Consider the following 10,792-nt stretch of genomic DNA (forward strand, 5'->3'; position numbering starts at 1 on the left):
AACACACATGCACATTTTGCTAAAAATACAGCCGTTTGATTGATGTACGACATACATCAAATACCACGGTCAATTCTTTTTTTTTTTCTATCTAAGGTTTATTTTGGGGCTTTTTGCCTTTGCTGGAGAGACAGGACAGTGGACAGAAAGAGAGAGAGAGAGAGAGAGAGAAAAACTGAGGAATGACATGTGGGAAAGTAGCCACAGGTCGGATTTGAACCCAGGTCACCCACCTCAAGGAGTGTTTGTGGATGCGCAAACTAACCACTCAGCTGCCAGCGCCCCGTACTGCAGTGAATTCTGTACTACAGTAGTTTTTTTTTTACCACTATAAGATGTGAGCTTTATAAAAAAAAGGGGAAAAAAAGCAGTCAAGTCATTAATCTTACTCAGCAGAGAAGCATCAGCAATAAGGCTCTTCTCTCCTCCTTGTCACTCATTAATGCCATTTAGTCCACACTTACCCTACACATCATCTATTAAAATATACAACAGGTGGATTCCTAGTTAGCACCATACAATAGGTTTTACACTCGGGATGATTTAAAGTCGATCTATCATACAAAAAAAGACAGGATAACTCATAATAATGGATTGCTCCCAGACAATAGTGAGGTTGGTTGAGATGTGCTTTTCTGCACATTTCGGAGATATTTAAGCAGTCTTTTGTTGGAAGTAGCTGCACTCATGTGCCGAGGAAATAAAAAGAGAAGTCTGAGGATTTGGGGGGAATACAGAGGACTGATGCCTCCTTCCTTTCACAGTCTTTCCTCGCTCTTGTTCTCCTTTCCACATTTCATTTTCCTCCTGAATGGATGTGTTTCTGCAGCATCAGTTCATCTTGGTCTTTTTATGGGGCATGTATGTGGCAGCCTTTTTTTTGTGTGTGTGTGTGTGTGTGTGTGGAGACTTTTGATATGAATCAATGTATTCAAATGTGAAATTCTCTATAGTTAGTTAAAATTGCAAAAGTTCTTTTGAATGTGAATGTGTGCAGATTCTACTGAATGTTTACCAGTAAAACCAATCCTCATACTCTTTCTCCGGATCTCTGCAGCCAGAGTCCTCTACACGTAGGCCTCGGGGATGTCGGTGCCGTTGATTTTAATGTAGATCTTAGCGTCGTCCAACTTTTCTTGCTGCTGTTTGTTGAGCGTCCGTCTGTAGCAGATCAGGTAGAGAGGCAACAGGAAGCCCAGCATGCTGAGAACCAGGAGTCCAATGTTGACCTATGAGATAAAGAAAAGACGGGAATCAGACATGCCTGAACATGTGTGATCGTGTGTTTTAATGTGTGTTGAGTGTCTGTGAGCTTTCGTACCCAGAACGGGTCTCCCTGCAGGGGCCCCATCATGGCCAGAAACAGGGGCTGCTGCAGGAGGGCGAACACAGCACTGACCAAGGACTGCATGCCTGTGAGACTGCCGAACTGGGAGGATGGATACCTGGAGGGACAGAGGGGGTGAATTAAGATTCACAAGTAAGATGGAGAAGGTGATGATGTGTGTGTGTGTGTGTGTGTGTGTGTGTGTGTGTGTGTATGTTTGTACATTGAGACTTACACAGCAGCATAGAGGCCGCCAACAGCAGAGTGGACGAATCCTCTCACCACAGTGTGTAAGAGGAAGGATACAATCTGAGGATTAATGAAAACAGAAGAAATCAATATTAATAACGATGGAAAAGAACGACACTGCTGCATTTTTTTTAACGTCTCATTAAACTTCCTCAGACAGCTAAGTTGACGTGTCAAAAGTAACATCCACCTTTAGTTTGGTTTTCCTTTTACTTTCACAAGTTAATAATATAAACAATGTTGATGAATACTCTTCAGGGTAGAAACAGACATGACTTTGCTAGATTTTTCAGTTGTATCCCTGAAGCACTTTTTTGTAGGTACTTGTAAAAGGAAAGTCACCCCTGTGGTTAAACGTTTTTAGACATCTGACAGCAGAAGGGGACAACTCACCTGCAGGGGGAGATTTGGCACCAAGCTGGTGATCCCAAATCCAACCAAAAGGATGTTTGTGAGGAGGAAGGCTCGCAGGGCATTGGTCACCTTCTGGGTCTTTTTGTCTCTGCGCGTTTTCTTTGGCTCGCCCCTAGTTGTCAAAAACAACACAAATTATTTTTAGGCAATGATACCTGAAGTTGTATTTCTTTGTTTTGCACTTAAAAAAAAAAAATCATCATGACAGTAATGTCTGGGCCTATTAATGGACATGGGTCAATGTAGTCTAAAGTAAAAACTGGAGCCTGACTCACTTGCTGCAGAGCTCTTTCTCGTCCTCTCCGTCATCACAGTCCTTTAGCTTCCAGTCCATGATCTGACCGATAACAGGCGTGGTCATCAGGCAGAGCAGCTGCAGCACGCCGAAGATGGAAGAGTACAGACTCACTGAGGGAAGGATCAGAATGAAGACAAAAAGAGGTCGTCAAAAGGAGAAAAGAATAAAAGTAAACGTAAAAAAAAACAAAAGGAAGGTTTAGAGGAAGGATGATGGAGAGTTCAAGTCCTTCAGCTACCAGGTTAATAACTACAACAGTACAGTTAATTATTAGTCCTAGACGCCAGAGCATTATTGACTAAAGCTCTAGTGGATAAGGAAAAAAAACAGCTGTTAAAACGTCAATTCGACAACTCTATGTGGGGATTTATGACCTGGGGAGTAATGATCAATGAAAGGTGCATCATGTGAAGTTCCTGTGAAAAGCATGTACTTGGGGCAAAGTTAGTTAATGAGTAAAAAAAAAGGTATTTTGTAATTATTGACTAAAAGGTCAAAACAAGGTACGAAACAACCACACTAGCAATCTTAAAAGCCAAGAAGTACTTTGATGGAGAAAAAAAATACAGACTAGTTAGAGATTAAATTCTACTTGATGTGAGATGATCTAACTAACAGAGTTTGATCTTACCAACTTCCATTTTCTCCACTGAAAAAATCAAATAATAACCAAGTGAGACCGCTGCTCTTAAATGATGAATCAAAGTTACAAAACAGTCTCATGAGACACGGCAAGATAAACACAACTGCATTGTGTTTAATTCATACTGACAGACGTATATACTCATAACGAAAAAGCAGTGAGACATACCTGTGTTGAGGTCTCCATCGGTGAGGGCCTCCAGGACGCTGTTCATCGCTCCCATGTAGAATAAGAGACGAAGCTGAGTGATGGACATGGTGACCAAACTGAGCAGGAAAATGGGGCTGGAGATAGTTTTAAAGAATGACGGGGCTGCAGTTGGGAAACAGAAACAAAACATTGGGTAAATGATGTGCATCAGATTCGTGATTATATTAACATCCTGAGGTTAAATGTGCAGAATTCTGCTCTCTTACTCTCGTTTTGCGTCTTGCACTCCATGTCCAGGTCCATGGTGGACAGGCAGAGCTTGTGTCCGTCCTTGGTAGCCAGCTCCTTATGCTTCAGGCTGTTGCCCACGCTGAGGCGACTGCCCACTGCGGTCACTTGGCGGTAAAACTGCTTTCCTGTGATTTTATGGTCAAAGCCCAGCCAGCTGAACTTGATCTTCACACTGAGAAACCAGAGGTGGAGAAATGGATTAGAAGGAGAAAATTATATGGAAGAAGGGCCCATTGTTTAAGGGAAATGAAAAAAATGAAAAAATAGAATTTTTAAGGAAATTGTGACATGTTGGAAACTTCCTGATTTTACCAGACTTGCACAAATCAACTAGAACGTTTTTTTTTTTTTTTTGCACACAAGCAGGTCAAAAGTGTGATTTTGATTAAAAATGATTCATCACAGGGATGGCTTCCTTTCAACAACTGCAACACTCAGCAGATAGACTTTAACCTGGCTTCAATATGTTTGTCACACATTACATAACTGTCAGCGCTGCGGTGATGATAAAGAAACCTTATACTTTGGAACAAACGAGACGCTGCTGATACTACAGTGCACAAAGGTATCACACACTTACTTATATGGGATTTTACTGCCAGTGCTATCTGTGTGTGTGTGTATCTGTCGTACTCACGTGTAGTCCATGTCGTCGGGTCCAGGGAACGGTTCCAGCGGCCAGTTGAAGAAGCAGTTCATGAAGACGAGTCCAGCACAGGCAGCCCACACCACCAGGATGGTGATGAAAGGTATGCCTAAGTCATAGATCACCTGTGAACATAAAAAATAATATATGATGCAAAAGTACAAAAACCAAGCACCTCTTAATGTCTTAGTAAATTGAAATAATTAATGCAAAATGTTTCTGGATCAACATATGCAGCACTATTAACAGAGCAATGCTTGCCAGACATTTCAAAATACAAAAATACTGCTTGGTTATACTTAAATGGGTTAAAACAAGAAAGGATTGTTAACGTTCCAGGTTGCCTGTGCGATAAGATAATCCTTTATTCATCTCACAACTGAGAAATTTAAAGTACAGTACAAATTTACACAATACAGATGAATTAGCCTACAACTTTTGCAGCATGCAGCTAAGAATAACTGTACATAGCACATGGCATTCAAGGATTATGGAAATGTATGTAAAATACCCACATTTGACGAACAATTTAGGAGAAAAATAAGAATGACAGAAAACATTTCTTGGTCAATATGGTTGGATAGCTTTTACTGTTTGGTGGTGTGTCAGTGGGAGTGGAAGCGTATTTTACCTTAACACCAGGGAAGGTGACAGCGGAGGAGGCATATGAGCCGATCATCAGGGCGATGAAGGTCGAACGAAGGTCCCCGAACATGCTAGGGAGCTAGAGAGATGAGAGAGAGCGCATTTAACGTCATCACCTCATTTTTACACGATAGGAAAGCATACGCACAAACTTGCAAGTTATTCCATTGTGTTTCGAAGTATAAAAGTTAGACCATCTGCTGCCAAGTTTTCTGGTGATCTCAGCTGCTCTGAGCCTGAGGCCCGGTGGGACAGATTGGGGACACTGTGAGGATGTTGCCTACTGACACTAAGGTCAGAGAGGACTGTAGGAACCAATTAGCAAGCAGACACGGGCTTCAGAAAAAAAACATCAAGGGAGTTTTAAGAAAACAAACCGACACAGGTCACCAGTTAAAGACACACAGCTGTCCAGCAGTTCACAAACACAGCACTGATGCATTCAGATGGGGGGGTGACTGAGTTGAGGGTAAGTTTTCCTTTTCTCTGTCTTTACTACCGTTTTGGGAAAGAGAACAGAGAGTTGAGAGAAAAACAGACAGTGGGTGGCAAAACATCCGAAACACAAAGGCTTTCACAGGCAGTTCTGCTTTCAAGAGGCTGAACAACAACAAGCAAATTCAATTATGTAAGACTTGGGAAGCTGAGGAAGAGGTTTTTCCAAATTTGTGTGTGTTTCTCTACTTAATTAAGAAAGTATTCATACTGAAGCAGCCAAGTTACAGTAGGCAAAAAAACACCAGGAGTACTTGGAAGACTGTTTCCAATATACCCTGGAACAAAACAGAGCTGTCGGTCAAAGCTGAAATAAAAAGGTGACCTTACAGCTGACATTGGCACAAAGTCAATGGCTGCCGCTGAGATATTACCCAACCGGCCTCAGCCTGTAGCTCTGAGGTGGAGTCATAATTAAGGAGTCGAGGAGCTGCATAGAGTCTAATGATTAACCCAACACTGAGGCTGTAAGTATTTTTTTCCCAGGTTGCGGGGGACATGGGAATAAAAAGGTATGCAATAATCCCACATAGGAGATATCGTACCTCACAATAAAAGTCCATGGTGGTATAGAAAAGGGGTGTTTAATTGGGTGATTTACTGCTGTAGAGCCCCTCTCCAGTGAACAGCATCACCATGGTACAGCTCAAGACTCCGGGCTGAACTGATAGAAAGAGAAGGCAACAGGAGGAGGAAGAGCAACAGGAGAATAGTGCAGAGGAATGGTGAGGGGCATCAGTTGTTTTTCTGTTTCCGTATATCTGTGGATGCATTTCTGTGCTTTCTTAAAGGGGCAGTACACAAAGTCTTTCCACATTCCTCTGGAGTACGAATTTACAGAAAAACAAGACCTCTGCAGCAAAATACTGATGTTCTGATTAAGTCTGGTGGATGTAGGCTGCATAAGTTACTACCTGATACTGATTACATGTTTTTATGATTATGTTTTCATGTTGTTCTTTTTAAACTTTTGATTTACATTGAAATTTATCAGAATCTCTCATTGGCCGCTTAACCTGTTCCTTTTTATGGGGATGCTAGTTACACTTGGGAACATTAGTTGCTTACTAGTGATATACGTGATAATTGTCGTCTGTATGTGTGTGCATTACAGTAAGTGCATGTTTTTGTGTAAAAAGTCAGGGGAGCCAAACAGTTGCTACAATGTTCCTGCTTAAGCCGTTAAGTCATGCAGAGAAAAGTGTTTTGTTAAAACTCAGGTCTCAAGACAAATTGCCGGACAAAAGGTTAGGGTAGCGAGCAGGCAAGGAACCAGCAAACTATTATAGGAGAGCATGAACAGAGAAAAGCCCTATGAAGTTAGAAACCATACATCTTGCCAACACGATTCAAAGACTCTAAGGATTACAGGACACACACACTCACCGTGAGAGAGGTGAAGGTCATGCACATGCCTCCAAAGCCGTTAAAAGTCAGGGCGATGAAGATAAGGACAGAGAGTTCTGCAAATGACACAGATGTTAGCTTCCAATTCTGCAAACAACCAAAAAAAAAAACACTGAACATCGCAAAAAATGCCGGACAAGTCCTCTTAAGGTAGACTTACCGTTTGGTTTGTAGGCTCCATAAGCAATGAGTAGACAGGAAAATCCAAAACAAGTGCTGAAAGGAGAGAAACACACCAAACACCGGGGGTGAAAATCAAAGTTTCAACCATGCCACTGCCATGTTTGCGTCTCAAAAGTTACACGTGTCTTTTCTTAAATCGAATCTTAATTTCTTGTCTCCTAGAGCCTACCTTCCCAGCAGTCGTAGCTTGCGAGGCCCGTATTTGTCCATGACGATCCCCAGCGGCAGCGTGATGGCGGAGAGCAGGAAGGAGCCCACCGTGAACGCCAGGTTCAGCATCTCGTCTTGCTCTTTGCAAATCAGCCAGCCATTCATCCTCAGGGGCCCGTCCATGGGGACCAGGGGCCTCATCTCCACTCCGTCTCCAAGACCAACCACACCACCCTCGCTCTCATAGTACTCAGCATACTCATCGGATACAGGAGTTTCCAGGGGTATGGACAGATTGTAGCTGGAGCTGTTACCTAAAGAAGAAGATGTAGCAAGAGAAGTTGGATACACAAAATAGAAACCATGTAGGCGGACACAAATGATTTAACCGCCTAAGTCTTATTTAGTCTTACTGATAGATTTATATGAGATAAAAGCGTAAAAGACCACATGTCAGTGTAAGAATGAGGTCAAACGTGCCATCTTTCGTCTGGTTTAGCATGAAAGGAGCTGTGGCTTCTCGTCATACAAATACCAAGATGGCAGTTCTGCTTATTCACAGCATCGTGATATATCAACACAGAGTGGCTACTCGTGTAGTCGACACGTGCAGAGATGTGTATATGGGGGGGGGGGGGGGGGGGGGGGAGCTGAAGTAGTAACCCACTATTAGAGGTAGGGTCAGACAAATACACGTGTCTTGCCTGCCATGCAGATAAATCAGAAATACTTCATGTGTCCGCGGGGGAGTTCAGGCATTGCAGTTTGCTCTTATACGGAACATAGGTATGACAAAATGTGCAAAAAACGGAGAGAAGTAAGAGATTTTTTTAATATATGTGATCTATGCATTATACACCATACAAGTATACAACACAATATAGAGCAGTATAGAAAAATAAATATAATCCATTGAAGGCCCACAAAGACCTCAAAAATTAGACGAGTCATACCAGTCTGTTTTTTAAATAAATGACAAGGATATACATTAATTGACCCTGAGTTTAAATTTCACTTTATTATAAGAAGGAGAATGTAGCTGACGGGGGTAAAGGGATCGGCAGTTTGGGAACTTTTTTTTCCTCATGTACAGTTTGTGGTTTCATCCGCCAGACCTCTTTGTAGTCACAGGAGTATGGCTATAGCAAGTATGGCTATAGCATCCCTGTGTGAAACACAATGACGCCCTTGATAACAAAGTGCCACAGTATATTTCAGGAAACGAGATCTTACACTCCGTGGCAAATCGGCCAGGTGGTGTCCATGCACGTGCAGATGATGCACACCGACACCTGGAAGACCTGGCAAGCGGACTTTCTTGTAATGGCCTTTCTCTGATTCTTCAAATATATTTCATATTTATTGTGTGTGACTCTTAAGACAGTTGACTCTGTGTACAGTGTTGGCACGCATTATAGCAGGGCTTACACTGGCTACAGCTGATGGATACCAAACTACAGTATGTTTGATGTGCTGATTATTCTAACGGATATGAATTTGTGGAAAATACAATTTGATAATTATTAATTCATCTCTAAGCCTTTATGGAACCATTATTTTAAAGGGGACTTATTTCTGAACAATAGAAGCACAAGGCATTCTGGGATGTCATTTGTCTTCTAGGATGACTTGCACCCATTGAACCACACATATTAAACAAACTTCTAAGTAACCCTCTAATATCTCTGCAGTGTTTCCAAAAAAAAATCGTAATCTACACGCTGCATCATCACTATTCCGTTTTTCAACGTCAGCCCTCACAGCGGTCTGTTCATCACTCTGCTATCTGTGTGTCCTTCATCTGAGGACTTTACACTTCCATATTACAGTGATAAAAAAAAACCTGCCGAGGATCTCTCTGACTCGCTGTCACGTGTGTGGAAAGAGCTGAGCTGGTGCTTGTCCTCTCCTTCTTATGTCATCAGAGCAAGATAAGACGGAGAGAGTGAGTGCTGCAGGATGTCACCTACAGACGCCGATGTTCTTTTGTTACTTCTAACTTTCTACTAACACCTCGCATTGGCGCTTCTGCTAACTAATGTCAGCAAGTTTATTTTTTTGGCTATCGGCTGTTTGTGATTCTAACTAAGAACAAAAAAGGAACAACTGCCAATTCAAAAACATAATGCCAGACTGCTAACAGTTGGAAAATCATCCTCATGAAATCCTCAAATTAATGTCTTAAACTCGTATTTACCCTCACAAATAAGAAAAACCTCATTGCATGATATAAATGATAGGTAATGATATAAAGTGCAATAAATGATCCACTATTAAAGAACGCTTACTAACTATAACTCTTAGTTTCAGTGTCGGCTTTTCTCTGTATTGGACAATATCTTGTTTCTCCTCAGTCCAAAATCCAAAAAGCACCTTTTCCCCCCAACTGGCACCGATTTATTCATTCCATCGGACTCAAAATGGTGTGAAAGTATGGCTTTTATAGCACAGCCAATGGGTAAAATGTATGCTTAATGATTAAAGTATAGCATCTATATAAATTCATAAATTCATTTTTGCAAATGGATTGCTGTATATTCAGACTTTTGAGATGTGTTGGCAATAATGAAATCGTCTTAGTAAACCTAAGTAAACTCCCAACCAATAGTTTAGTGTCTTTTGGATAAGTGGGGCTCACGACAGACAAGACATGTGAAAGGACACGGTGTCACCTGAGGTGCAGAGGATACTTCTGGGCTGATTCCTCTCTAATTCCCTTTGCTTATGAGAAAGTACTAAGCTCATCCTGTGCATATATTACACCTCTATATACTCTAAAACACAGAGACATTCCTGACTTGGGTCAAACTGTTTCAAGCGGCTAATCAATTGTGTCTTCAGTTTATCAGTTCATATAATATACATGGAGCCACTGGAGACTTTTCAGTCTTAAACTTTGGACCTCTTTGCCAATCTGCTACCTTGCTGTCTCTTTAACTTAAGTGCTCAGGTTTTATCTCCCAAGTCCATAAAAAACAGCTTATAACCCTGTTAGTGAAAACCCTTACTCTTACTGGAGAATGAGAAAAAAAAGAAGGGAGGCAGCAGTGTTACATAAGTCTAATTAAACTTTTCAGGAAGAAAGGCAAAAGTTATGATGGTCAAGGCTATTTTCTTAACTTTAAAGGGAACTTCTGGTACAGGAAGGTGGCGGATAAGAAATGTGAAGTGACCTAGCAAAGAATTGTTTTTCCAGGCCAGAAAAACTAAAATAAAGACTCACCTTCCTCGTTGCAGAGGTACGAGTAGAAGCCCTCTGACTTCAGCATGATGAGGAGAGATCCCCATCCCAGCAGCACAGCCGAGAAGAGCAGATTCTCAATAATGGCAGTCACTGCCATCCACCAGCGCCGGGCGAACGCTGTGGCCAGGGTCGGAGGCATGGTGAAGAGGTAAGAAGAGGCAGAACCAGAGGAAAGAAATATAAGAGAGTGGAGGGGAGACAGACGGCCAAAGGAGGGAGCAAGTTGGAAGTGCTGAGAGTCTCCCTGGACTCACGCTCAGAATGAATCACTTATCTGTGAAGACAAAGAGGAAGGGGAGGTTTTTACAGGTAGGCGATCAGTGATGTAACAAAAGGACAGGAAGGTTCACTTTTTATATGACCACAAGATAAAAGCACTCAACTTTGAACTTTAGAGATCATTAAATACAGTAAAAAAATAAACCTGTGATACCTCTCCATTCATTTACACACATGCTGTGGCTGCTTTATTACTTCAAATCCTCCCTATAATTAGACACAGATGAGAGGCTAACTAACTAATAACGGCAAAAGATGGAGAATTATTAACTGTCCTGCTGGTGCAAAGATTATTACATCACCCGGTTGCCTGGACAAAGAGCTTACATCACATTACAGACGCTAATAAGCGAGGAACATCCATCACAGAG

At 41.8% G+C, this 10,792-nt stretch overlaps 1 protein-coding gene across 1 annotated transcript; it reads right to left on the bottom strand.

Annotated features, from left to right (window-relative positions):
* Positions 1-895: 895 nt before the first annotated feature.
* Positions 896-10,425, bottom strand: slc43a2b (solute carrier family 43 member 2b). The gene is made up of 13 exons (XM_061054914.1): positions 10,122-10,425; positions 6,918-7,212; positions 6,726-6,781; positions 6,545-6,621; positions 4,650-4,742; positions 4,010-4,143; positions 3,348-3,544; positions 3,100-3,243; positions 2,266-2,398; positions 1,970-2,102; positions 1,563-1,636; positions 1,322-1,445; positions 896-1,229 (listed from the first exon to the last, which is right to left on the bottom strand). The coding sequence occupies exons 1-13, from the start codon at positions 10,279-10,281 to the stop codon at positions 1,068-1,070; spliced, it is 1,782 nt and encodes a 593-aa protein (XP_060910897.1). The 5' UTR covers positions 10,282-10,425; the 3' UTR covers positions 896-1,067.
* Between the last annotated feature and the right edge of the window lie 367 nt (positions 10,426-10,792).

This window comes from Labrus mixtus, chromosome 14 (assembly GCF_963584025.1).
Source record: "Labrus mixtus chromosome 14, fLabMix1.1, whole genome shotgun sequence".
In the NCBI taxonomy this organism is placed as follows: Eukaryota; Metazoa; Chordata; class Actinopteri; order Labriformes; family Labridae; genus Labrus; species Labrus mixtus.